Here is a 27,589-nt window from a genome sequence, read left to right on the forward strand (position 1 = left end):
TTTATTACTTTTACTACTAATTAGCTTGTGGAACATCCAACTATGGGCTCAATATTATTTTGTCATAAGACCGAATAGAGTATGCATATTTATTTTTTCTTTACATGCTTAGTGACCACTTCTATTTTATCAGTTATTGGTATGAGATCAAGTGTGTTTTGGACAAAGTGGATAAAGTGGAAATTAGACATGATGATGACTTTCTGAAGTTGCATGACCAAATAATGTGTGTTAAGATTAAAAGTGATCACACCAAATGGCATTCGATCAAGTTGAAAAGAAATATACTGGAATTCACTTTCTTTTCTGTGTCTTGATTTTTCATATGACTAGTTTCTTAGCAAAAAGAGGAGTAAAGGAGGAGATCTCAACGTTTGATGCAAGGAAGATCAACAAAGATTTGAGGGAAGGCACCGAACAACTGCTTAGGAAACATGCATCTTCATTTGATCCTCAGGTAGGTGACTTATCATTTTCATTCTCTTGTTATTTGTAGTGAAATGTATATTATGAAAAAGTAATGCATTCAAGTTTCAATAATCGATATCCCATTCAGTGAAATGTTAGAATTGATTTCAGCTTGAATTGCTGATCAGTTGACAGATTAGAGAGTCAGCTTTTTAATTCTATTCATGTTGAAATGAACTCTGGTGTTATGAAGTGTCTCATTTAATTAACATTCCAGTGAGGGTTTTAGTGGGAGATGATAATGATGGAAGATATTTTTTATGCCTGTTTCTGTTTTCCTAACAGTATTTTGATTTTTTTCTGTTCTTGACCAAGTTGTAGATAAAACTTTTTTTATCAGAGTTTTCTCAACTAATCGTATTTGGTTGAGGGTATGAAATGTATTCAAAGTGATAGAAAAAAGAGAAATAATGAGCACTTTTAGAAACGTAAGTCGACATAGAAGACTGGTATGAGATGACCTCATTTTTTGGCCTGCCATATGCCTCAGGTCCTCACACATGTCCACTACCAGATTCGAGAACCTCGCCACATCCATTTTGCGGTTCTCCTAAATCATAGGTGACGTCATTTTAACCGCTCAAGCTCAGCATGAAGATCAACCTTTCCCTTTTAAAACACAGTTTTCAGTGACTTTTCACATTATGTTAATCATATTTAAAATTGCTTTCTGGGGGGCGTTTCATGAAAGGACTTGTCGGACGTTTTATCCGACAAGTCCCATTTTATCCAACAGTTACCATAGGAACAGTGCCTATCAGCCAATCAAAATCATGGAAAGATGTCAGAGCTGACAACTTGTCGGATGAAAATATTGATGAAATGCTCCCTGATCTCCAAAATATATGTTGATATATATCCTAACTCGCGTAAAAAGGAATCAAAGCAAGTGAAAGGGCAAGTGTGCACAAGTTGCACCTTCGCATCACCCGACCGGGTCGCCAGGGGATGGTACGCCATATCTTCCGGGTCGGGGAGCGTGTCACGCGCTGTTTCATATGGACGTACGTACAAGTCGAGTGAAATCTAAAGTATTCGCATCTGTAGTGAACAAGGGCAGAAGACGACGTTGACTCGAACGATCAGACAACTGCTCTGTCATTCTCGTTCACTGCTCCTAAAACTCTCTATTCAGAAACTGAATACATGAATTCTCTTATTGATATGAACTCTCAACAGAATGCCAAACGTGCTAGCGTCGCAGCAGCTCCTCTTGCAGCTTGGGTGAAAGCTAATGTCAAATATTCCTATGCCCTAGAGAAGATCGAACCCTTAGAGACGGAACAGAATCAACTCAAAAAGTAAGTCAAAGCATTTAGTTCGTACCAGTTGTAATACATGTATACAAACAGAAAGTTATATATCCAAGAACTTAAAACTACATTATTTTTTTTTAATACTAAATGAAATAGGCATTGAATTGTGGTAATGATAATTTGTGTAATGATAAATTATCTTATTTTTCTTATTTTTTGCAGTGAAGATTCCTGTGGAAAAATATTTGTTCATGGATTACATTGCTTTCTCTCTTTGTCATTTTATTTTTCTTTCCTTCTATCCAACCTCTTCTGTATCTGTTCTAACTCTATCTTTTTCTCTCCATCCTTTATCTGTCTCCTTTATCCCCTCCTCTCTCTCTCTCTCTCCATTTCTCTCCTAGGAACCTTGAGAAGGCTGTTGGTCGTATTGATAAGCTATCCAAGGGCCTGGCTGACGTTGATCACCGAGTTGACGAGTACAAGCGAAGGTTTCAGAAGCTCAATGAGGAAGCTGCTAAGCTCAAGTATGAGCTTGAGAAGGAACAGGAAACCATTGCCTCGGCCGAGAACCTCATTGGCAAGCTGGAAGGAGAATACCAGAGATGGAACAACCAGGTATGCATATTTATCCTGTCAAAGCCCAACTAATTGAATGGTTGAAGGAACTTTTAAAATTAGCTTATCATTTATAATTTGAAACAAGTATCATGAAACATGCTCCTAGTACTTACTTATCTGAAAACTTCTTTGAAAGGAAAAATATATAGTTACAGAATCCTCTATCTCTTTCGTCATCTCCATCATCTAAATATCTGAAATGAACACAGAACTTGGGACCCTACTCATGAAAGCCCAAAACTTTTATTCCATATATACCAACAGATGAGTGTTATCTAAAGCTGTTTTAGTTATAATTTGGAAATCATATGTCATTTCCTTATCTTCACTTATTCCCATTCTGTAGGTATATCTGACCTGAACACAAGACCAAGGAAAGTCCAATGTACTGCCAATATCACCATTCAAAGGACGAACAGAAGCAGAATCAGTTCTTCTTTTAGTCTAAAATCGGTTTTCATTTCTTAATCTGTAATCCTCTTTCTTCCTCCTGATCTAGGTATCTGAACTGAACACCGAGTTGGAAACCCTACCCAAGAAGGCCCAATGCGCCGCTGGATTCATCACCTATCTCACTTCATCACCTGAAGATGAACGTAAGCAGAAGCTTGCAGAGTGGAGTAAACTCTGCGGTCTGGAGCGCTTTGACATGAGGCGGTTCCTCAGCACCGAGAGCGAGCAGCTGACATGGAAGGGCGAGGGGTTGCCTAGCGATGAGCTTTCTGTGGAGAATGCGGTGATGATACTCCAGGTCAGTTCAAAGTTCAAGGATTTACTTTTTTTATACACTCAAAATGTAAGGATTCTCATCATTGGCAATATGTGTATATCCAAAAAAATTAAAAGATGCACATATCTTAGTCATTGTACACTGGAAAATATTACATTTAAAGAATAATTTACACCTACATTGCAAGAAAACCTGTATCGCTTTTTTTTTTTATAGATCTTAACAGTAAAGTGCAATTTTCATATATTTTTAGCACAACAATGAACAGATGAGTATTCAACATAATCCCCTCAGAATTGTCATGAACCTTGTAGATGCTGGCTTGAATAAATAGAGAAAAATCAAACTAGCATAGTGCTGAAAATTTCATCAAAATCGGATATAAAATAAAAAGTTATGATACTTTAAAATGAAAATGCTGGCTTGAATAAATAGAGAAAAATCAAACTAGCATAGTGCTGAAAATCTCGTCAAAAGCGGATGTAAAATAAAAAAGTTATGATATTTTAAGATTTGTTTATTTTTTCGCAAAACAGTGATTTGCACAACTAGGTAAGCCAGTCGATGATGTCCATCACTCACTATTTCTTTTGTTTTTTATTGTTTGAATTATACAATATTTCATTTTTTATAGATTTGACAATAAGGACCAACTTGACTGAACCATATATTATTAAATAATGCTAATTCCACATGTTCAGGGAGGAATTAATTGTTTCACTTGACAATGATTAGAAAATTAGAATATTTCATATAATAAAATACAAAAGATATAGTGAGTGGGTGACGTCATCAGTCTCCTCATTTGCATACCGACCAGGATATGCATATAACTGTTTTGTGAAATTAAGCGAAACTTTAACATGTCATAACTCTCTTATTTTGTATCTGATTTTGATGAAATTTCAGTGTTATGTTTGTTGGATTTTTCTCTTTTAATTCAAATCAACTTTTTGTTGGGTGGACTTACTCCGTTTCACAATAGAACTCATGTTACCTGTAGACTACCGGACGTGGAATATGGTTGGATTGCTCTTGTTCACAATACAAAGATTCATGTATCACATCATCGATACTTCACAGTTGATATAGCCAACAAAATATGGTTATTCAGAGGATGTTAATTCACACATATTTAGATTACTAGATTGCATGTAATGCAGTCACTGCTATTTCTCCATGTATGATTTGATCGCTGTGTGTTTTATTACTGAATGATAGACAGTCTGTATTGGTGTGTTTTGCAAACAAGCATGTAGCATGAAATCAAAGAAGTTGCATTTACTTGCATGCTTTTAATAAATGAAGTGGTTTCTAGTTTATCACTCAAAGATAAACATTGACTGTTAAAACAACTCAAGTGATTTCAGGCTTATGGATTTGAAGCAATAATGGAATCAAATGTTCTGTATTATCATCATGATATAGAACAAAATTTGTTTAGAGTTGACAACCAGACTTCTTGAGAAAGCCTAAGGAACATTTCAAATGTCCAAAACAGCACTTTTTGTGTTGAAAGCTGTGGAAAGTGACATTATAAAATATATTTTCACATCAGTGTCACTTTTCTTCTTTGTAGACTTCTGTCAGTCACTGGCAAAACAACTTCTTCTTTTGTTCAAACAAAATAATAGATATAATGATAATAATAATAATCCACTTTTTATATAAAGCATAAATCCTTTCCAAGCATATTGGAGACCATTTTGGTATATCATAAAATATTGTATAATTCAAACAAGAATGAGCGTAATGTACCCAGGGGAGTGTTTTATCAACATTTTCATCCGACAATTGTCAGATCTGACATCTTTCTCTGATGTTGATTGGCTGAGAGGTACTGTTACTATGGTAACTGTTGGATAAAATGGGACTTGTCGGATAAAACGTTCGACAAGTCCTTTCATGAAACGCCCCCCCCCCCGGTTGTTTCCATAAGGTCATGGCTGACATGGCCCTATCGTATTTGTAGCATGAGAGATGATTTTCAACATCCGTGCAATGAACTATACATAGGGTGAAGGGGTGGGGAGTTTCCCATTCATCACCATGCTTTCTATGAAGCAGATATAACATCAGAAAATGCATGCTTCTGCATTCTAACAATCGTAGATATAATCCAAGTTTTCTTTGCAAACATTTTTTAACAGACCAATGATATGTCCATAAAGGTAAGATAATGTTCCAAAGATTTTTTTTCCCCTCTCCTTCATCACTTAACATCCTGTAGAGCTCTGGTCTTATCTATGCACTTCTGTTTAGCAGATTCATTGGTGATGGTATCTGGTGTTTGCTGTGTTTGTAGTTGAAGTACCCATCACTCCGTTTCTCTCTCTTCCTCTCTTTTTCTCCTGATTCACTTTCGTACAGTCACACACATTTAACAAATTTGAAAGTGCACCATTTATGTTTGTTCTTAATACAGGCTCTGTCAAAAGTTTTTTTTTTACAAAATAAGCATTTTGCCACATTTCTGTGTGATTTATGATCCAATGTTGTGAAGAGTTACAATCTTCTCAAGTCTAAGTCTCATAACTTAAAGTTCTTGCATCAAGTCTTTTTGCAAAGAAACAATTGTTGTCACGTTGATAATAGTTAATAGTTTATTAGTTTGATGTATTATAGGCTTCAGAAGGTTCAGGGAAGGGTTTGAGGAAGCATCGTGTCAGTTATTTACACTGGCTAATTTGCTCTGAACCAATGAGATGTAAGGATTTCCAGTAGCTTATAACACCTGTCAGTGAAAAATACTGACAAAATTCTTTGTGAAATGCTCCCTTGATCTGACATGGGATTAGAGGGTCAAGCCATAGTTCAGTTACAAACTTTTATACAAATAATGCATGCAGGCGAAGTGGAAATGCAGAGCACACAACGTTTCTTTTTGGTGCTGCACTGTGCACAAGCCGCTGGCGGCGAGTGCCCAGTGTGCACCATTTGAAGAAATCAAGCTTTCTCTGCATTTACTTTTACGCACAACAGAGCAAGTGCATTATTTGTTTTATAAAATAGCAACACGGAAACAAATTCTTAAAAAGTTACAGTACAGTTTTGTTGGACTTCTACTGCACTGGTCTGCTTGAGCATTCAGTGTCAATTTTCGCTGCGCAACTTTTGCACTGCCGTGCAACACAAAAAAAAAGTTGGATGTCATGTGGCACGTATTGGCTAATCGCGATGCTTGAAATAATACACCTATTTTGTAATTTGCCATATTGATCATTCATCTGTTCAGAACCTTCTTTAGGTATCTGTAACATGTGTATTACAAAATATAGATAGACATCTCTTCGTGTCATTCTACTAGTCATGTGTGTTATTCTACTATATGTGACTCGGCATACCGAAATGAGAGACAAGTCGGAATTTTTCAAATCCAACTTTTTTAGTGATTATTATTCCCCGTTTCTTTACCTTTAATTTGATATATCACTCGACCCTTAGGAGTAAATATTAGTGGAGATATTAGCTTTAGAACGGAGGAAGAATTTGGCTCTTGAAAATAAAAATCAAGAGAAAAACGCCTTCGAAGTTTGACTTCCGTTTTGACCCTGCTCCATGAAAAAAATATATTTTGCCACCGCCGAGCTAACCGAAAGGCCCTAGTAACCGCGTGCCAAAAAAGGCGAACCGATTAACCAATGAGGAGGCTGCATTGAGAACAATAGTCAACTTGTTAGTCACGCGCGACTGCAAGACGAAACAACGTTCCACGTCAATCAATTATCGTCTACGTACACATCATTGGTTAAACCGGGGTTTCATAATAATCTTCGTGAAAGAAAAAAAGAATGCCATGATCTCCCTTATTAATTAAATAAAAGGCGGGTTAAAAAGTTGGACCTAAAACCATGGAGGAGGGATTGTGCCTTCGGCTTGTTTGAATGTCGATGGCGTTTACTCTTACCCGGACTCGTGACATGTAGTCTATCAAGCGTGTCATTATGACTTGAACTTTAACCGCGTGTTCTAAAAATAATATCCCTTGTAAAATGGTAAGATGGGCCTTCAAAATAATTCGTACCTCACCTTTACTTATGTGCTCATGTTTTATTAATATTTAAGTTAGATTGAGACAGTGTGAGTAAAAACGCGAATAATTTGTTCAATAAATGGGTTCAATATCGTACCCATCATGGGGGGGGGTATACAGCATTGAAATGATTCAAAATTAGAACAAAATACAGAAAGGTATAATGAAAAAAGGTTAAAGTGATTCTAAAAGTGATGCAGAGAAAAAAAAACCTTGACATAAACGTCTTAATTCTACAACAACAAGAGTCAGGAGGTACCATGAGTAATTAAGTCCCATCATAATTTCCAACAGAGGATGGATTAGGGAAGATACGCTTTCACTTTTTAAACAAACAAGTGCACACCAAGTTACAAATAATGCGTAAAGGATTTCCATGTATCTGAATGCAGGATATAAGAGCAAAAATGTCGTAGCCGCGGGGATCGGCGCCTGACCGCGCTCTCCATGTATAGCCAGACACAGCTCGGCCATGGCACCTCCAACATGAATGCTGATTCGGATCAAATCAAGCACAACCAATATTTTATTCTAACACAGTAACAGATAAAGAATGAGACCATGCAAAAGCCTTTGTAAGATTGAATGATTTATTTTGGAGGAGAGAGATCCCCTAAAAGAGAGAGAGAAAAACGTAATAATAATAATAAATAGATTTAAAATAAATAATAAAATCACCAAGTCTCATTTTAAACCTTAAAACTAGCCGCCATTTTAAATCTAATTGCAAGTATTAAAAACATTACAACAAGACAACCCGGTTGTGTTTATAGTTCTCTGTTTTCTTTGTCCGTTTTGTTAATTTTCCAATCGAACTTTTGACTCATTCCATTCTACCTCAGCTTGATTTCCCGCCGTTAATTGTTTGCTATTTTGTGCATCTTTGTCATTTATTTCCCTTTCTGACTAATCACGCTAGCATAATGGAATGATTTGTTCTTTCTCACATGTTCTTTCCTTCCTTTCCCGCTTTGTATGTTTTTCTTACTTTTTCATAGGCGGATCCAGCTTTTGGCGAAGGGGGGGGGGCGTAATGCCGAGCGGCATACATATTTTTGTACTTCACCGGCACCATAAAAGTACAAATTGAAAAAGGGGTAAAGTCTGACCCTGTCAAAATGTTCTTTTCTTTCCTTCATTTTTTAAGCGGCGCCTTTTCGTTCTTTTATTTTTTCAAATATTAGGCCCCCCTCCCTGGATCCTCCATTGTTTTTTTTTTTCACTTTCACTTTTCCGTTTCCATTTCTCCTTTCCCCTATCCTCGCTTTCTTTCCCTTTCCTCTTTTTGTTCCCTTTCTTAATTCCGCCCCCACCGTTTTTAATTATATTATGGCGATGAAATCAGCAAGGGCAGCCTGCCCCCTGCCTGTTACACCACTGATATTATTTTACAAGAAGAAAATTGAAATTTTAGAGAAAGGACAACAGAATCAATAAAAGCTGTGTCATATTTTTTTTCTCATGTTATCACTGTATAATACCGATCCCCTTGCTCTTGTCTTTGTTTTCGCTAATTCCTTCCTATCCCTCTCTCCCTTGTTTTCGCTAATTCCTTCCTATCCCTCTCTCCCTTGTTTTCGCTAATTCCTTCCCATCCCTCTCTCCCTTGTTTACGTTAATTCCTTCCCACTGACCCCCCTGTTTTCGCTAATTCCTTCCCATACCTCTCTCTTTCTGCCCTGTTTTTGCCTATTCCTTCCCACCCCCCCCCCCTGTTTTCGCTTATTCCTTCCCATCCCTCTCTTCCTCCCCTGTTTTCGCTAATTCCTATCATCCCTCTCTCTTTCTGCCGTTTTTGCTTATTCCTTCCCACCCCCCCCCCCCCCGTTTTCGCTTATTCCTTCCCATCCCTCTCTTCCTCCCCTATTTTCGCTAATTCCTATCATCCCTCTCTCTTTCTGCCGTTTTTGCTTATTCCTTCCCCCCCCCCCCCCGTTTTCGCTTATTCCTTCCCATCCCTCTCTTCCTCCCCTGTTTTCGCTAATTCCTATCATCCCTCTCTCTTTCTGCCGTTTTTGCTTATTCCTTCCCCCCCCCCCCTCATTTTAGCTTATTCCTTCCCATCCCTCTCTTCCTCCCCTATTTTCGCTAATTCCTATCATCCCTCTCTCTTTCTGCCGTTTTTGCTTATTCCTTCCCCCCCCCCCCCCCCCCGTTTTCGCTTATTCCTTCCCATCCCTCTCTTCCTCCCCTGTTTTCGCTAATTCCTATCATCCCTCTCTCTTTCTGCCGTTTTTGCTTATTCCTTCCCCCCCCCCTCATTTTAGCTTATTCCTTCCCATCCCTCTCTTCCTCCCCTATTTTCACTAATTCCTATCATCCCTCTCTCTTTCTGCCGTTTTTGCTTATTCCTTCCCCCCCCCCTCCGTTTTCGCTAATTCCTATCATCCCTCTCTCTTTCTGCCCTGTTTTTGCTTATTCATTCCCATTCCTCGCTCCTTTTCGCTAATTCCAATTACTCTCCACCCCCTTTTTCGCTTAATCTTTCCCATCATTCTCCACCCCCGTTTTTCGCTTATTCCTTCCCACCCCCCCCCCTGTTTTTGCTAATTCCTTTCCATCCCTCTTTCTCCCTTGTTTTCAGTCCCTTCTAAAAAAAATAAACTTAAGTAAAGAAGAATAAGTGCAATGGCAAAGTTCACTCAACACTCCCAGAATGACAAAGTCTTATAGACATTTGTATCAGTATTCTTCTTTAATAAAATTCGCGGTCTGTTTATACTGTAAAGGTGATTACGGCACCAACCAATTGTACTTTCGTATTCACAATTGATCGTTAGCCTTTGTGTTACGGGGTTCTGGCCGCCCAAACTACGGGTTGTGAGCTTGGGTTAATAATGATAATTACTTCTTGTTAAGAGCTTTTTCCAAAGTTACAAAGCGCTGATCTCCTTTGATCCTTCTACAGAAACAATTCACAGTTCTTGTGCTTGGCTTTCATTTCGCCATTACTAACCGTCAAACCGGCGAAATCTTAGCCTATAAACTCTTGGATAAAATAAGATAATTAAAAGGCACACATTAAAATCTCTTTAAAGCACGGGCGGGAATGAAAGGATAAGGGGGATCCTTTGTTTTTATTTCTCTGCCACAGCCCGTTCTATTGCTTTTGATTTTATGTAGATTAAAAATTATAATCACAAGCCCTTTGAAGCACTTTACTTCAGGGGCGTTGGAGCGAATTTGAAGGGAGGGGGGGGGGGCACTAGGAAAAATGGCACCTTCTCGTTAAAAGGGCACTAAATCTAAATCTTTTTTTTTTTTAAAAAGAAAGTCTTCTACAGTAGTGTGGTGAGCGATTTTTTTTTTTTAATTGGCTGTAGTATCGACGCTGCGAGCGAGCAAATATCAACTTTTTTTCTAACGAAAATCCAATTTGTGTTAGATTTTTACATAGGCCTATTCAGAATAATGTCATATCTCTCTTTCCTTCTCTTATTCTTTCTTTTTTCTTGCTTGTGATTTTTGTTGTTGTTTTTTTTTTTTGGGGGGGGGGGGGAGAATCCCCCATCTGTACTCATCTACCCACTCACCTGACACATGAAACTTACTAATGCACGTATGATTATTTTTTCCCTCAGAATATTGCTTATTTCTTGTTTAAAAGGGGCACTCGTTATACACCGTGACAAAACTTGTCCTTCCCAGGTGAAAGAGGCACAGCGTGTTGGTAAGGGGCACTTTATTTGGGTAAAAGGGGCACTGATAAGAGAAAGGTCACCTATATCAGAAAGCAAAGGGGTCCCTTTAACGGAATAAAAACGGGCCCTTAATTCTCGGGTGTGAAATGGGCTGCACGTACAGAACACGTTTGTGATGGCATTTGGGGGTAGAAATTGGCATACGAAAAATGGCACTTGCTTACACACACAAAAGAGAAGATCAAACTGGGAAAGAACGATAAACCGAAATATGAAGAGGATAAAACAAAGATAAGAACAAGAAGAAAAAGGGCGTGGAGGAAAAGACGATGGATGTGGCAAGGAAGAATAAAGAACGGCTGTGATATAAAAAAAAATAGAAGATCGAACGGGGAGAAGAAGGATATAGAACAACAAAAAATAAGAGGGGAAAAGAAGAGGAATAAGACGTTCGGATGAGCAAGAAAGAGAAAGAAGGAAAGGGGGAAAAATGATGTAAAGAGGAAGAAAATAGAAATGGAGGGGGAGGAATAAGATCGTGGGGATGAGCAGGTGAGAGGGAGAACGAAAACAAAAATAATATAAATTATTAAGGAGGAACGAAGATAAAAGGAAGAGGAATGAGGCGGTGGGTGAGGGAGGGAGAAAAGACGGAAGGAAAGAAGAAAGAAAAACCGGCAAAAAGAGAGAAGAACGAGAAACAGAATTATGTGAATAGAAACGAAAAAGAAGAAAAGGTGAAAATAGGGGGGAAAGGTGGAGGGTGAAGAAAGGGCAGAGAGAAGAAAAAAAAGAGGAGAAAATAATCGACATAGAAAAAAAGAGATCGAAAGGGGAAAAGAACGGAAAACAGAAGAGGAATTAACGAATAAGATTAAAGAAGAGAAAGGGGTTGAGGAAGAATAAGGGGGGGGGGGAGATTTAGAAAGAAGAGACTGACTGATCTGAAAGAAAATTGCGAACGAAAAGGGGGAGCAGTAGAAAGGAAAAAATAAAACACAAGAAAGACGAAAGAAGAAGGTAAGAGAATAACAGAGAGGGAAAGAGAGAATAGATCTGGGCAAAGTCGAATGGGACAACGTGACAATGACTTTTAGGAAATGATAATTTCAATAGGTGTATTTTAAATGACTAATATTTTCAATCAATATCGTAAGACCCGTATACCATTATCCAAAAATTAAAAATGCAGGCCTACTGCATGGTCCCATATTTCATTTGTCAAAGTCAGGGGCGGATCCAGGATTTACCAAAAAAGGATTTTTTTTTGGTACTTCGTACCCGCCAAAAAACTGACAAGCAAAAAAAAAAAGAATAGAAGTCTTCGATTTCAAAAAGGGGTACATCCCGGGGTACATCTCGGCTTCAATGGCATTTTTACATTACAAATTTTGTTTTTTTTTTCTTCTCGGGGGGGGGGGGGACGTGCCATCCCCTGGATCCGTGCCTCAGTTGTCGAAGTTCTGACATTTATTTCTTTCTCTATCGTTCATTCAAACATGATAAAAAAATTGAAGGCAAAAATAGTTGGAAATAATAAAGCCCACAAAGCTTTCATGATGAACTTTTTTTCTTTTGTTAATGATATACTGCAGATCAATTAACCCACATTCGCGAACATACAACACTTTTATGTATTTTAAACCCTTTATTTTGAAATTAGAGTTTTCTCATCGAAACATCCCGATCACTTGCAAATAATAAAGAGAATCTTCAACATGTCCATGTTATGTTTTATGAAATTAATCCTCGCCAACAAACCGTGTTATATAAACACTTTGCGTTTACGCATGACCTTTTTCGCGAGACAAGCTAGCTATACACTCTAAATCAGGTAGGCCTATCAATCTATCGCTAACGCCCCCGCCTAGTACCAACTACCATTATTACAAAAAATAGCCCTTTAGAAGTTGAATCCCGTTTGTTAACTTTCAGAAGCCCCCTTTTCAATTTCAGAATACCTATTGAAAGCGATGCTTTTGATCTTTCTTTTGAGGCTCATTGAACCGATCGATCGAGCGGACGGTCGGCGGACGCCGCCAGCTGTACTTGAGTTTAAATGAATAGCCAATCAACAATGGCGTTACGTTGCTAGGGGCGGAGCTTAGTATGAAGCGAAATTCGATGAAATCGAGCGTGCCAAGTATCAAAAAATTTCGAACTGACCGAAAAAAAAACACTCGCAGAAAAACTGTTTTTTTATCACTTTCCCGTCATCAAATTCACTCATTTTTTTCACACAGTAATTATGAAACATGGAAGAATCTAAAAATGAAAAAAAAAAAATCTTCAAAATTTTGACTTTTTTATTAGTTTGTCGAATTTCTAGGAATTTTCATTTGCGACTTGTCTCTCATTTCGGTATGCCGAGTCACATATGGTATCAGTTTGTTTCTCTTTTTTCTTTTCATTTTAGGATTATAGTCATAAATACATTCCATTTTAGATTATTACCTGTTTTAAGGTTATATGATGTCATAGAATACTATATTTTCTGTAAAGCAGTCAGTCAATATGACTGCCATTCTTTCGTAATTACAGTTCTGAAATTATATTAATGTTTGTGACAAGATTGCACACTGTCCAAATCTACAACATAATTTTTCCATGATGTCTTTTCAGTTTTCATAGGAGTATGATTTTTCTCTTGAAGCAGTGTCTTATCATCAGTGTCTTATCATCATATCTATTTTATTACATTCTCCATTTTCACCTTGTTTATGTCATAATTATGCGCAAAATGTAACATTTTCATTCAAGCACATAAATCTTATATAATCTGTATCTTACATTTGGTGATATTTTAAAGCGATACAAATCCATCCATTATTTAAACCATTAATATCGCAATTTCATCTTTATGCCAATTTTTTTATACCTTTCTATTTGTGATGGTACAGTGATTAATTTTAGTGTAGCATTCTAAACATGTTTTTCTAGCAAGCAACTGCCTTCCCAATATTCTATAATGGCACTATATAGCCTTTATTTCATGTATCATTTTAAAGCTATTTTGAAGCTATTGCTAAATGGTCAAATGAGATGTTGCTACATTTTGTTATGTGCTTTTTTATGCAAAAGTTGGGATTGATAAAGGAAAATCTCATTAAAATCTACTTTTTGAATTTTTCAATTGATAAAATCCTTTTTTTTTTTGGGGGGGTGAAATATGTTAAATTATAATTATATTGATACTTTCAAAATTAATGCATTTGAAAACAGAATCATGAAACTTATTTTTATGATGTGAACAGAGTTCTCTGAGACCATTCTTGATTGATCCGTCTCTGAGGGCAACGGAATGGCTGAAGACACATCTCAAAGAAGCAAGGTTAGAGGTTGTCAATCAACAGGTCAGTAACCTTTCACCTTAAGGTCAATAGGAGGTCATTACAGTTTGTCTGTTTGGAATCACATAGATGTGAAGAGTACATAGTGTTAATGAGATTGTATCGCAAGGATTATTATTACGTTTGCTGTTTGGTTATTCTAGAGAAACATTTAGAAGAAAGAAAAATGGAAAAAGAATAGTGAAATAAAAATTGTATGGAGGGGAGATAGACATAGAGTATCTATGGTACATTCTACTACAATCTCTTCAAAGATATCCTTATGTGGTTATTAGTTGAATTACTCATGTATGTATTTTTTGTGCTGGAAAAAATATTTTTAAATGACATTATGTGGGAAATCAAACAGTTATGATGAGAGAGAAAGAGAGGGGAGATAGAGAAACAAGTCAGTGCTTTGATGGTCCTCATTTCACTGTCCTAAAGGAGGAACTAAACTTTATTAGGTTTTCTACCCCAATCCTATTTTCTTTAAAAAAAAAAAGACTGTCTGTTCTGTGTACCTGCTTTATGTTTTTCTATACCCCTTTTATTTTCTACCTTCACAGGATGCTAGTTTCTCTACAGCCCTTGAGTTGGCCGTTCGGTTTGGAAAGACTCTTATCATCCAGGAGATGGATAAGATTGAACCAGTCCTCTATCCTCTACTCAGGGCTGATCTCATCAGTCAAGGTATTAACTAAACTTTATCAATATATTGTGACATAACACCCCCCTCCCCCCTCCACACACACACACACACCTTGAAGGAATAAGACAAGAAAAATCAATGTCCGTGGCTAAATAAAAAGAAAAGTATTTTCACCTCAATGGTTAATATGCTATTACTACCTTGCGACAGAATAATGGGGGGGGGTTAGTGTAGATGGTTTTTGTGATTTGGAGGTAAAGGGGGTTGAAAGGAAGTGATTTTATGACTCAACACCTAGGTGAATTTGTTTGATGAAATAGAAGCTACCGAAATTTAACTTCAGATTGATTATGTCTATGAAGATTTCTGACTTTCTCATCAATTTTCTCCGGAAGCTCAGTAAGTTGTTATTCCCTGATTTGAAGTGCATTAAGCAGATAAGTTTCCCATTTATATTTCATTGATCCACCAGGTCCTAGGTTTGTTGTTCAGATCGGTGACAAGGTGATTGATTACCATGAAGACTTCCGTCTTTTCATGACAACAAGGAATCCAAACCCGGAGATACCACCTGATGCAGCATCTATCATCTCAGAGGTTAACTTCACCACCACCAGGGCTGGTCTTACTGGTCAGGTAATAATTATTGATTTTAATTCTGATAATTTGTATAAGAGGAGGGGAAACTGCAGTGTAGTGGTCCACCTGCACCCCAATCAGTTATATCGGGAGGAGAGACCTGTGAGTCATAGTGATTCAGATTGCATTTCACCTCCCAGGCACAGGTGACACCAAACAAAAAAAGCAGCAGCAGCACAAATCCATTGAAGATTATTCATTCAGTTGCAGTAATATGTAATATTTCAAGTTCTGTTCTAGTAGTATGTGAAGTATTCCTTCAGGAAAGAAAAACCACCAAGTGTAATATTCAACCTCTCAGCTCTTGTCTTCACATTGTTGCTCATCTTACTGGTCATATAAGAAGCAAATGAAATATGTGTAGAAGGACAAAGACCCTTAAGATAACAAACATTCCATTTTGTGCACAACGTCAAAATAAGAGCCCACCATAATCTCACTGAGCAATGTAGCCAAAAAGGTCATGTGACTGCAAATAAGACTGGTGTGCAATGTGCCAACTTCTGGCCAAATATATGACATTCATGTATACCCTCAAATGATGGACACAAAAGAAGAAGATTTGGATTGTAATTGGGTTCTTCATCTCTGTTCAAACATAGTTCTGAATTTTGTAATGTTCTCTATTCCAGTTGTATTTGTTGATGTTTTTATAGCTTCTGGCTGCCACTATCCAGCATGAGAAGCCTGAGCTAGAGGTGAGGAAGACTGCATTACTCAAACAAGAGGAAGATCTTAAGATTCAGCTAGCTCAATTAGAGGAAAGCCTGCTGGAGGTAAGTACCCATGTTCAATCACTTGATGATGCCACTGGGTTGCACTTGTATGAACTATTCACAATGTCACAATTCCTTCTACTGGAGAGGCCAATTTTTCAGATTCCAGGACCTTGTTTCATTAAATTTTCAGTACTGACAAGTTGTCACTCTGACAGGAACCAGTGTTCTCAGCCAATCAGAACCAAGGATTTCACTCAAATTGTCAGAGGAAGACATCATGAAATGACATTAGAAATGACATTAAATCTGGCATTGTTTAACCTTGCACAAGCAGAAGAAGTTATAACCTTTGTTTAAACAATTCCGAAAATAATCCTAAGTAAGTTATCGAAACATAGTAAATCAGCTTTTGATGAAGATGCTTTGAAGAAATTAGTCTTACCTTAAAACATGAATAGATAATGCTTTGCTCAAACTAGAAAAGCTGCAAGAGGATCTTTACCATATCATACAATCTTATGTTTGATCGTCTGCAGACTCTAGCAAAGGCAGAAGGAAATATCTTAGAGAACAAAGCTCTGTTGGAGTCTTTGAATAAGACCAAAGAAAGCAGTCAGACCATTACCCAGTCTCTGGTAGAATCTGTTCAGCTACAGGAATCATTGGATCAGGTAAGAATTTCAATATCTATATGGTAATTGATGAAGATTTATGATGGTGATGATGATGATGATGAGGAGGATTATGACGATGATGGTATTGGTGGTGGTGATGATGATGAGTACGATGATGATGATGATGATGGAGATGGAGATGATGGTGGTTGTGGTGATGATGATGGTGGTTGTGGTGATGACGGTGATGATGGAGATGGTTATGATGATGGTGGTGGTGGTGATGGTGATGGTGGTGGTGGTGGTGATGGTAATGATGGTGGTGGTGGTGGTGATGATGGTGGTGGTGATGGTGATGATTGTGGTGGTGATGATGGTGGTGGTGGTAGTGATGGTGGTGATGATGATAGTGGTGATAACAATGGTTAATTTTTTTTCCATTTTGAATTTCATAGTGTCTTAATCCTTCTAGCTGTAAAGATCATCTCTCTCTATACTCAGGTTTCTATGTATTTATTTTCTGCTGCAGGAAAGAGCTGCATACTTGCCACTGGCTGAGAATGGTAGTGCCCTCTTCTTCGTGATCTCTGACCTTGCAAAGCTGAATAACATGTATCGCTTCAGCCTCAGTGCCTTCCTGCGTCTGTTCTCAAAGGCATTACAAGGCAGGATGGTAAGATATGCCGGCTTTCCATTTCAAAGAAATCAGTGACAAAGTAAGAAAAAGATAGGTAAATCCTAGAAAATATTGGCCGTCATACCATGCTTCCACACTTTACCAGTCTTCGCTGGGTTCAAGTGTTATAGGGTCCATGGAAGTTACTTCTGTCTTAAGAGCCCCTCACACCTAACCGAATTGCCTGAAATTTGCCTTGCAATGGCTGACGAAAGGCATTTTTTAAGAAATCGTTTTCAATGGTAACATAGTAAATCATATTTACCCTTCGTGTTTGAGTTTGTACACCTTCTGAATTAACAGCTGCAGTTATTCGAATTCGCACAGAAAGTTTGAACATGTTGAACGGCCGCAATTTTCTCAAAGAGGTGAACTGAAAAATCGATATCCTTCGCTTACCGTTCGTTAATAAAATTTGACAATAGTTACTGATCGCATGATTTGACTGAAATTTTATTTGAACTCACGTGCATTTCGTTCATTTTTCCCATTCGTCACCCTTCGTCCGCCTACATTTGGTCAAGTGTGAGGGGGCTTTAACAAGCCGAGCCTCCTAAAGGCTAGACTCATCATAAACACATCGTATACATATGTCTATCCATGTGTGATAATGACATTGAATTTATGATATTTACTCTTTGATCAAATAATAGTTTATGTCATAGGTGTTTGGTTTGGTTTCTTAGCATCGTAGGATGTAAATCAATCAATTCCTTACTTAATCTTACTTATCATAACAACAGTTACACTTGTGATGCCTTTTTTTTATGATGATGACATTTCTTCTGGATGACCCCCCCAAAAAAAAATCATCAAAAAGCAAAAAAAATCAATAATGATCTGCCTTTTCAGCTTCTGATATTCTGAAAATCTTGATGTTCATTGATTTTTATCTCTAAAGGTCACCGCACACCTTACGAATGTTCGTGATCCAATTTTGGAACAAATCGCATTTTGCTCATCTTCTGAGAATATGAATGAAACATATATTATTAGAGGTTGAAAGTAATTGAAAGAATACTAATATAACCATTTTGAAAGATTGCAAGCCTTTATTTTGGAGTAAAGGCCAATTTAATTTCAAATCGTAGCCAATTGTACGACTGCTATGACGTCATTATGACTAGATATTAAATTCGCCTTTATTCTCAGAAGGATGATAGCATAGTCACAAATTTGAATATATGTAATCGCACAAAGATTTGAACATTACACAGTAAGATATTCCATGTGTCTCAATATTAGCATCAAATTATACTACGTGTTATCCCAAAATCGGGTCGCAGACCGATCGTAAGGTGTGCGGTCGCCTTAATATTAGCAATTTCTTCTACAGGATGGTAGCAGTACAGAGATGAGGATTCAGATGCTGATCAAATCTCTTCAAATGCTGGTCTACGAGTATGTATGTCAGTCTCTCTTCAAGGCTGATAGACTTATGTTTGCCCTACACTTGGTTCATGGCATGCATCCTAACCACTTCAAGGAAAATGTAAGTTCTTGATAAGTTTATCCTCACAACATTGCTCTAGCAGTGATGCATTCGGTGTGTTATGAGATGCATTTACCTTGAAATGCAAAAAAAAGTGTAATTGTTAACATTGGTAGTATCAGTTATTAATTAGGAAAACTTATTTTTACTTTGTCTTTGCCCATTTGTCTCTGTGTATCATTTATTCACATGATTAAAGGCAATCGAAACCAAGATCACATATCAGTGACAAATGAAAAACGATGATCTACAAATACAGATAAAGTCCCCCGACAAAGGGTTAGCTCAAATGAAACAAGAAAACACTAGAAGCACATACCTGTGAGATATGGTGCAATCTGTTTTGTATTTAATTTATGTCATGACAATTTTCTTAGAATATATAGATTTGATTTGTATAGATGATGTGTCCTTTTGTGATGAATATCAAAGTCATTTCATTGTGCCAAATATTTTCTCCCAATGTTCATTTAGGAATGGGAAGCATTCTTGGGTCAGATAGTTGCTGATGTACGTGAATCCCAACAGAGCGGTTCAATGCCTTCATGGGTAGATCAGGATAGACACAAAGCTCTAGCTTCATTCATGGTAAGGGCCCTGTTTCATAACACACGTTATCACTATAAAGATATAAACATCTGTTATAAGCTACTGAATGTATGTCATTTCATTGGTCTAAAGCTAATTTGTTTTAGAATTCCAGCATTTTGTATAGACTGTTAAATGGATCCAACAGTATTTTTGGCAGCCTTGGTTATGGTAACAGATGTTCGGTTTTGACCTTTCAGAGATCAATTTTAAAAAGTCATCAATTTTTGTCTCTCCCACCAGAGGTGAAGGCGAGACTTAGGGATCCAAATGTCGTCCGTCCTCCGTCCGTCACAAACCTATAATGACACATAACTCCACAACCGTAAGTTGTATTTCAACCAAACTTGAATGGTTGATGGACTTGGGGGACCTGCATGTTATGCTGTAGTCGGAGGTCACATGATAAGGTCAAAGGTCATTTTCAGGTCAACGTTAAAATTTACATGCAATACTCTCTTATGACACCTAACTCCGCAACCACAAGTCGCATTTTAACCAAACTTGGATGGTAGATGGACTTGGAGGGCCTGCATGTTATGCTGCAGTCGGAGATCACATGGTAAGGTCAACGTTAAAGTGTACGTGCAAGACTCTTAACTCCGCAACCGTAAGTCGCTTTTCAACCAAACTTGGATGGTCGATGGACTTGGGGGACCTGCATGTTATGCTGCAGTCGGAGGTCACATGGTTAGGTCAAAGGTCATATTGAGGTCAAAGTTAAAGTTTACATGCAAGACTCTCTTATGACACCTAACTCCGCAACCGTAAGTTACTTTTCAACAAAACTTGGATGGTAGATGTACTTAGGCGACCTACATGTTATGTTGCAATTGGAGGTCACATGGTAAGGTCAAAGGTCATTTTCCGTTCAACATTAAAGTTTAAGTGCAAGGCTCTTATGACAAGTGTTATTCCATCCCAGTCATTTCGCAATGAATTTTCGATATAATCTCTTGCATGCCCTGGCAAATCATGATATTTTTGGTTATTTTCATAAGTGGGCGAGACACCAAATTGCTTTTGCCTTGTTTATGCCACTGGAAAGTTACTAATTATATCAAGATTTTTGTGATTGGGATAGTTTACTGGATCAGGAAATTCTGGCTGGTCGAGATTGACCATTTATGATGTCCCCTGAAAGGTACACATAATCAGATTTTTGTTATTTATTTATTTGTTTTTTATTGAAGATTTCAATAGCTCATAATGATAATGACAATGATATGTAACATTTGTACACTGTTTGGAAGTGCTGCATGTTATCACACCGGCTTTAACATCCAGGGTAATATGTTGTGGTTGCTTCAACTTTGTCCTGAAGTCACTTTGGCTTGACAGGAGCATTGGCATGAATACCTACTCATTTCCACTTGACACAGTTTTGCCTCTGATCATGTCATCTACATATAAACAGTAGTGTTCATAACAGGTTTTTAGAAATATCTGTTAGTCTCATAACAAATGCCAAATTTGCATTATTTTTAGCTCAGACAATTATTTCCTGTTCATCGTTTTCTCTATTTTCTCACTCTCCATTCAGGCTACCTTCCCATCTGTAGGCCAGAGTTTGAGCCTGACAGACAATGGTCTTTGGGGTCAGTTCAACCGTAGCACTCAGTGTGAGCATGAATTCCCAACATCACTAGAGAAGAAGATAACACCGTTCCAACAGGTGAGATTTTTTATCCTCTGAGGTCTGTTCACAGCTATCATAGAAATTATGAAAGTCTTGTGAATTTGTTTCCCAGTTTGTCTGAAATCAGAGAGATTGTAGGTAAAATCACTAAAATCATAGAAAATCTGGGTCCTGTAGCATAATAGTCAATGTAATAATTTATAGAAATCATCGCGTTGATCAATCCCTATGTCTCGAATTCACAAAGGTGGTTTTGAAAACCCACGGTTGAGTCCATGGTTTATGCAGATTTCCTATATAAATTATGCTTAGTTTAGCACGCATCGGGCGCGTGTATCAAAAATGTCCAATGCTGATTCACGCTTTTGTCACAGTGCGCCAAATTGACGCCTGTTGCTGTGGTTATCCACGCTATTTTATTCTTGAGTCCACTCTTCAAACAGTGGACTCGTGAATAAAATAGCATATCTAACCATGGTAACAGGTGTCAATTTGGCGCACTGTGGCAAAAGCACGCATCAGCATTGGACATTTTTTATGATACGCACTAAATTAAGCGTAATTTATACAGGAAATCTGCATAAACCGTGGATTCAACCATGGGTTTTCAAAACCACCTTTGTGAATTCGGGCCTAAGTGTTACAGGATCCAAGGAAGGAGAAACTTCTGTTGAATGATTCTCATGGAAACGGTATTCATATGTATAGACTTTATTCTTGTCTTGGGGTAAAGAATTAATCTTTGACCTTTTGGTACTTGTTGCTCTCTCTAACAGCTTTTGCTCATCCAAGCCATTCGACCTGACAGGCTGCAAAGTGCAATGACCTTCTTTGCTCAGAGAGGATTGGGTGAGATACATTCTACATTGATGTAATAATGATAATAACTTTTTCTGATGCACACTCTCTGCTAAATTATAACTATTGTGCTACTGCATAGCTCTTGCTGAGCTGATGTTGCAATTTTGCACATTCGTACAATTAAATTCAACAATCGTAATAATTACTTTTCTCCCTTACCTTAATACTGGGGAATGTGATAAATAGCCATAGTTCTCGGGTAGCATCTATTCAATAATTATCAATTTCGATGGTGAAATTTGGAACTCTATATTCAAAGAAAATATCATCAGTACAATTGTGATTATTATTCCCCAAAAATTAATTCACCGTCCAAAGAGATAAACAATAAACAAAACTAAAGTGATCATAACATAACGTAATAGATAAGGATGAAATTAAGACTTCTCATATTCTTGTGAGAAAACAAAGTGCTTAACGCTTGATTGGAAAGTCTTTTGAATGTGGATCCTTATATTCTGTAATGATAAGTGATTTTTTGAAGCATCTGATAAAAGGAATAAAAACTCTGTAAAATTTATTAAAGTTATTATATATGGTCAATGGAACCATTATTTATGCCATTCTCATTTGCCTGACATAAATACAAGTATTATGTATTTTTTCATGACAAACTTTTGTATAATGGAGGAACTTTTTGCCTTTCATTTTAGGAATGAAGGAATTGACCACACCAACCATCAACCTGAAGCGATTGTATCAGGACACCGTTCCTAGTGAACCCGTCCTCATCATCATATCACCTGGAGCTGATCCAACCCAAGAACTGCAGGAAGTTGCTGCAGAGGTCATTGGAGCCGACCACTACCATGAGGTCAGTCATATAGTCCATTTTGATCATTAAAAAAAAAAATGAAGTGACATTTTCCTATGCATGATGTATAGTTTTACAGTGACGCAACATTTGCTCCTGCGACATTTGCTTCGGTCTTGATATCTCAGAGGGCATAGGGTTAGAGTTAGGATTGTAATAGAGTTTTTGTTTCAGAATAATGTAAAGATAAGGATTAGGCAGAGATGCCAAGTTCAAAGACCAGCTATGTGTGAGATTTTCTGTGAATCTGAGTGAGATCACAGACATTGTGTACAATGTATATGAGGATAGGATGTGATAGTTGCGTGAGACAGAGATTTGAGGGGATGAACAAGAGTCCACAATGCTTGAGTCTCACGCATAATGCATGAGACTTGGTAGCTCTGATTAGGGTTTATTTAGTTTCAGAGGTTAGATTTTATGCTTGGCTTTATAACGTGCAGATTTTCCATCGGAGCAATTGTCGTCAGAAAAAATGACATTACTTCTCTTATTATCTTAACTTGTTTCTTACCCACAGGGTCTTGTAATGAAAGGTGCCTGGATGTTTCTTGATGGTAGTGTATGCTTGTAAGGGTGTGTTTATGCTTCCATTGCAAGGACAGAATCAGCGTTTTCAAACGTTGATTCAAAACGCCGATCGTAAATAAGGTTCTGGGAGTGCTGTTTATGCTTAACTTTTCAGAGGCGAAATCACGATCTCCAGCTGGCGTCGCAGGAAAGCGAGGTCAAATTGGGCGCCTTTTTTCGAAAGTTTTTTTTCCGAGTGTTGTTATTACGTGGAGATAACATGGGGCAATGCAACTGTATTTGCCCGCGGATTTTCATCTCACCGGAAGCATGTACCAAATGATGTCATTTAAACACGTTTACTATCGTGGTTCTGTTTATACTTCCCCAGAAAGCCTGATTCGGGTCAAACGACATTTACAAACGTACCTTTTTGTGAGTTTATGATTGGCGTTTTGAAACAGCGTTTAAATGAAAGTAAGCATGGCGCAACCGTGTTTTGGACTAACCACGTTTTGAAACGCTGAATCTGGCCTCAAAAGTGGAAGCACAAACACGGCCTAATATGGATGACCTGAAATGCAGCCATTTGTAAAATTATTGCCAATTCTCCTGTCTTTATTGATTGACAAAGAGCAAATTATAATCTCTGGAGCCAAAGACAAGTACATTCATGAAATATGAAATAAAGAGATGAAATGGATTTCATTCAACCACCGACTTCCATAATGACTTGAATTTATCTTCTGTATAGGTTGCTATGGGTCAAGGTCAAGCTGATATTGCTATGCAGCTTCTTCACGAGTGCTCAAGGAATGGAGAATGGTTGTGTCTTAAGAACCTTCATCTGGTCACTGCGTGGTTACCCGTTCTTGAGAAGGTTAGTGAAATTATTATGAACAGATTTGCAACTTGAATAGCCCGTGAGGAGTTTCAATTGTATGAAATATCATTGTGATGATCTTTTGTTTTAAACATACTGGCCCGAATTCACAAAGGTGGTTTTGAAAACCCACGGTTGAGTCCATGGTTTATGCAGATTACCTGTATAAATTACGCTTATTTTACCCCGTATGATGAAAAATGTCCAATGCTGATGAGCGCTTTTGCCACAGTGCGCCAAATTGATGCCTGTTGCCGTAGTTATCCATGCTATTTTATTAATGAGTCCACTGTTTTGAATAATGAGTCCACTCTTCAAACAGTGGTCTCATGAATGAAATTGCGCATCTAACCATGGTAACAGGCGTCAATTTGGCGTACTGTGACGTAAGCGCATCAGCATTGGACATATTTTTATACGTGGTAAAATAAGCGTAATTTATACAGGAAATCTGCATCTGGACTCAAAACCACCTTTGTGAATTCGAGCCACTATGTAACTTATCCCTCCTGATAGAGGATGGTTCCAAATCTTTCACTGGAAGTGTTTTGTGGATATATATCAAAACTATGGAAAATGAATGCTATGTTATAATAATAACAGTATATTTACCCAGGGTAGCCACTTCAGTTCCAACAAACTGTTCTCCCAGCGGGCCCTGCTATTATTATTACCCGGCTAAGCTAGGCGACCTATTCAGGTGCACACAGCTTTTTGAGGAATTACTTCCTGCCGGTACCCTTTACCTCACCTGGGTCGAGTGCAGCACACTGTGGATGAATTACTTGCTGAAGGAAATGACGCCATGGCTGGGATTAGAACCCATGACACTCTGTTTCAAAGTCCAGAGACTAATCCACTGGGCCACGACGCTCCAGTTCAGTGGATTTTAATGAATGTTTAAAGAAACAAGGCAATGACGGTGCAGTTGGTTAAAGTGCCCTTCAATAAAATCCTTGATCAAGTCATGCCATGATAATGGGACCCTGTACCCTTTAGGTATGCACTTGTCGTACATGTATAAGAAAAAATAAAATGCTTAATGATAGCATAACATTATGCAGGGCCCAAAAGAAGCACCACCAATAAGATATCCTTGATAAAGCAATTGTAATTGGTCCATCAAATGGTGACTTTTGTGATTGATCTCATTGTTCTCATGATTAATTCTCATTACATTCTATCTAGGAAATGAACGCTTTGAGCCCACATGATAACTTTAGACTTTGGTTGACTGCCGAGAGTCATCCTAAATTCCCTACAATCCTTCTACAGTCAAGTCTCAAGATTACGTATGAGGTAAGGTTTTTAGTACCCCTATGCATTAAATCAATGTAAACAAATGTATGCGGCTTTTATGGCAAAGGAAATTGCTCGATTTCAAGCAGAAAGCTTGAAAGAGATGCGTTTCTCTAGCTGTAAACCTAAGATTGTACAACGTATTAGATTGTATAAACTGCTTTCAGCAAGTGGATATTTATTTACTATATTGTTTTTGTATAATTACATTTTGTCATTGAATCTTTATTTACGTTGTATAATTCCCTTTTCGTTCTTTCAATTGGACGTGAATTAATAATACAAATTGAATTTTAACTCTGTTGTTCAGATCACAAGGAAACTCCTTTACTACTCAGTATGCAAAATGATCATGATAACTGCAAAATTCATGATGAAACAACAACGTTCCCATGAAACGTTTTTAATAATTGCCCAAATATTTCACATTTTATTGTATTTATGTATGTAGGCTTATAATACATATTTAGGGAACTTACCAAGCTTATTGACTTTTTTCATTTCTATCATCAGCAGTAGGTGATTGTTTTTAATTCTTTTATGATCAGTTCTCTCTATTTATTGCCTTACCTATCTATAGGCTCCACCAGGTATCAAGAAGAATCTCCTGCGTAGCTACGATTCCTGGACCCCTGAATTCATTGGCAGGGAGAACAACGTAGTCCGAGCCCAGGCTCTCTTTGCCCTGGCTTGGTTCCATGCTATCTGTCAAGAGAGAAGGAACTTCATCCCTCAAGGCTGGACCAAGTTCTATGAGTTCTCCATGTCAGATCTTAGAGCTGGTGCCGATATCATTGATAGACTATGCCATGGAAAAGGTAAGTCTCATTTATATGTGTCTTCTAGCTCCTTTAAGTGCACTTTTTTAACCAAATGTTCAAATAATCTTTTCATTATCTTGTCGGCTTTTCCAAAATTCTCTCACTCTACTATCGACGGCAAGATATACTTGTTTCAGGACAAAATATATGTCCACAAAAGAATACATGGTGTACAACCAAAGTCTCTACACTGAATCTTTCTAATATATTAACAACATTATTGGTTGAATTTCTAATGCAAGAGCCATTCTATATTTCATTAGCTTTATGACATTTATCACTCTTGCGTTTGTTCAAACATCCTTATAGCTGGTGCAGAGATCATCAGCAGAGCTATTATTCATTACTTAATAATGTTTGGTCTGGTAATATTCCATTTTATGGTGCTGAAAATTGTCTTGAATATAGAAATGAAAATATTTGCTGTTTGCTAAGCTGCATTGAGTTATGTATCCCAATGGAAATCTGGAGAGTCATCATATGTCACACTGTATACAAACGATTAATGTGTAATTCTACGCATTGGGCTCAATTTCTAGTGAGATAGTGCTGACTAGAGACTTAGTTACTGGGGCCATGTTTCATAAAGAGTTATAATTATGGCAACTTCTGTGGTAACAGATCTCAGCAGCCAATCATAATCAAAATTTCAATGGTAGTTAACCTTATGAAATAGACCCCATATGTATATTTGTTTTTTTGCACTGCACTGAAGTCATTTTACTAAATCCACTCTTTTTCTTTCTTTCTCCCCTGGGTATTGTACATACAGGCAAAGAAGTCCAGTTTGAGTTTATCTATGGGCTGTTTGAGAACGCCATCTATGGCGGTCGAGTGGACAATCCCTTTGACATGCGTGTACTAAGATCCTACCTAGCCCAGTACTTCAACAAAGATATGCTTGGAGGAAGCAGTTCTCGTAGGTCGAAGAAGCTTCCTGGAGGAAACAGTATACCAGTATCTTCATATTACAAGGTATCCAATGTCCTGATTTTATCCCAGCTGTACTTCTGGGCCCTGTTGCAAGTTACCATTATGGTAACTTGCATGGAATGCTCAATTCTGATTGGCTGTTGATCGTTACCATGGTAGTTACCATTAGGTGGCAAAGTTACCATAATAGTAACTTTTATGGAACGGGTCCTGGTCTTTGAGCTTGCATGAAAACTCTGATTTATTTGCTTTATTTGCAATGGAATTTTAATTATAGATTCTATCAAACGATACCTACAAGAAAATTAAGTGATTTGTAACTTTTTAAAATAAAGTTTCAAGTTTGACATTTGGCATTCTTAAATGCTTTC

General features: G+C 37.6%; 1 protein-coding gene and 1 long non-coding RNA gene across 2 annotated transcripts in view; both read left to right on the forward strand.

Moving 5' to 3' along the window:
* The window catches only part of LOC121412976 (cytoplasmic dynein 2 heavy chain 1), an 85,428-nt gene that overhangs the window by 48,908 nt on the left and 8,931 nt on the right, over window positions 1-27,589 (forward strand). The window contains exons 53-72 of the mRNA XM_041605742.1: window positions 334-457; window positions 1,648-1,769; window positions 2,129-2,342; window positions 2,845-3,096; window positions 5,226-5,246; window positions 14,004-14,102; window positions 14,648-14,771; window positions 15,203-15,366; window positions 16,026-16,145; window positions 16,625-16,759; window positions 17,232-17,375; window positions 18,715-18,870; window positions 19,345-19,458; window positions 21,002-21,133; window positions 21,874-21,946; window positions 22,612-22,772; window positions 24,037-24,162; window positions 25,354-25,464; window positions 26,045-26,282; window positions 27,058-27,260. Coding sequence (XP_041461676.1) covers window positions 334-457; window positions 1,648-1,769; window positions 2,129-2,342; window positions 2,845-3,096; window positions 5,226-5,246; window positions 14,004-14,102; window positions 14,648-14,771; window positions 15,203-15,366; window positions 16,026-16,145; window positions 16,625-16,759; window positions 17,232-17,375; window positions 18,715-18,870; window positions 19,345-19,458; window positions 21,002-21,133; window positions 21,874-21,946; window positions 22,612-22,772; window positions 24,037-24,162; window positions 25,354-25,464; window positions 26,045-26,282; window positions 27,058-27,260 — 2,833 coding nt within the window. The remainder of the gene's footprint in view (window positions 1-333; window positions 458-1,647; window positions 1,770-2,128; window positions 2,343-2,844; window positions 3,097-5,225; window positions 5,247-14,003; window positions 14,103-14,647; window positions 14,772-15,202; window positions 15,367-16,025; window positions 16,146-16,624; window positions 16,760-17,231; window positions 17,376-18,714; window positions 18,871-19,344; window positions 19,459-21,001; window positions 21,134-21,873; window positions 21,947-22,611; window positions 22,773-24,036; window positions 24,163-25,353; window positions 25,465-26,044; window positions 26,283-27,057; window positions 27,261-27,589) is intronic.
* LOC121412986 lies at window positions 9,482-10,353 on the forward strand. Its single transcript, XR_005969680.1, has 2 exons — window positions 9,482-9,731; window positions 9,838-10,353. It is a non-coding gene; the product is annotated as an uncharacterized LOC121412986 (long non-coding RNA).

Source organism: Lytechinus variegatus, chromosome 1 (genome assembly GCF_018143015.1).
Source record: "Lytechinus variegatus isolate NC3 chromosome 1, Lvar_3.0, whole genome shotgun sequence".
NCBI lineage: Eukaryota > Metazoa > Echinodermata > Echinoidea > Temnopleuroida > Toxopneustidae > Lytechinus > Lytechinus variegatus.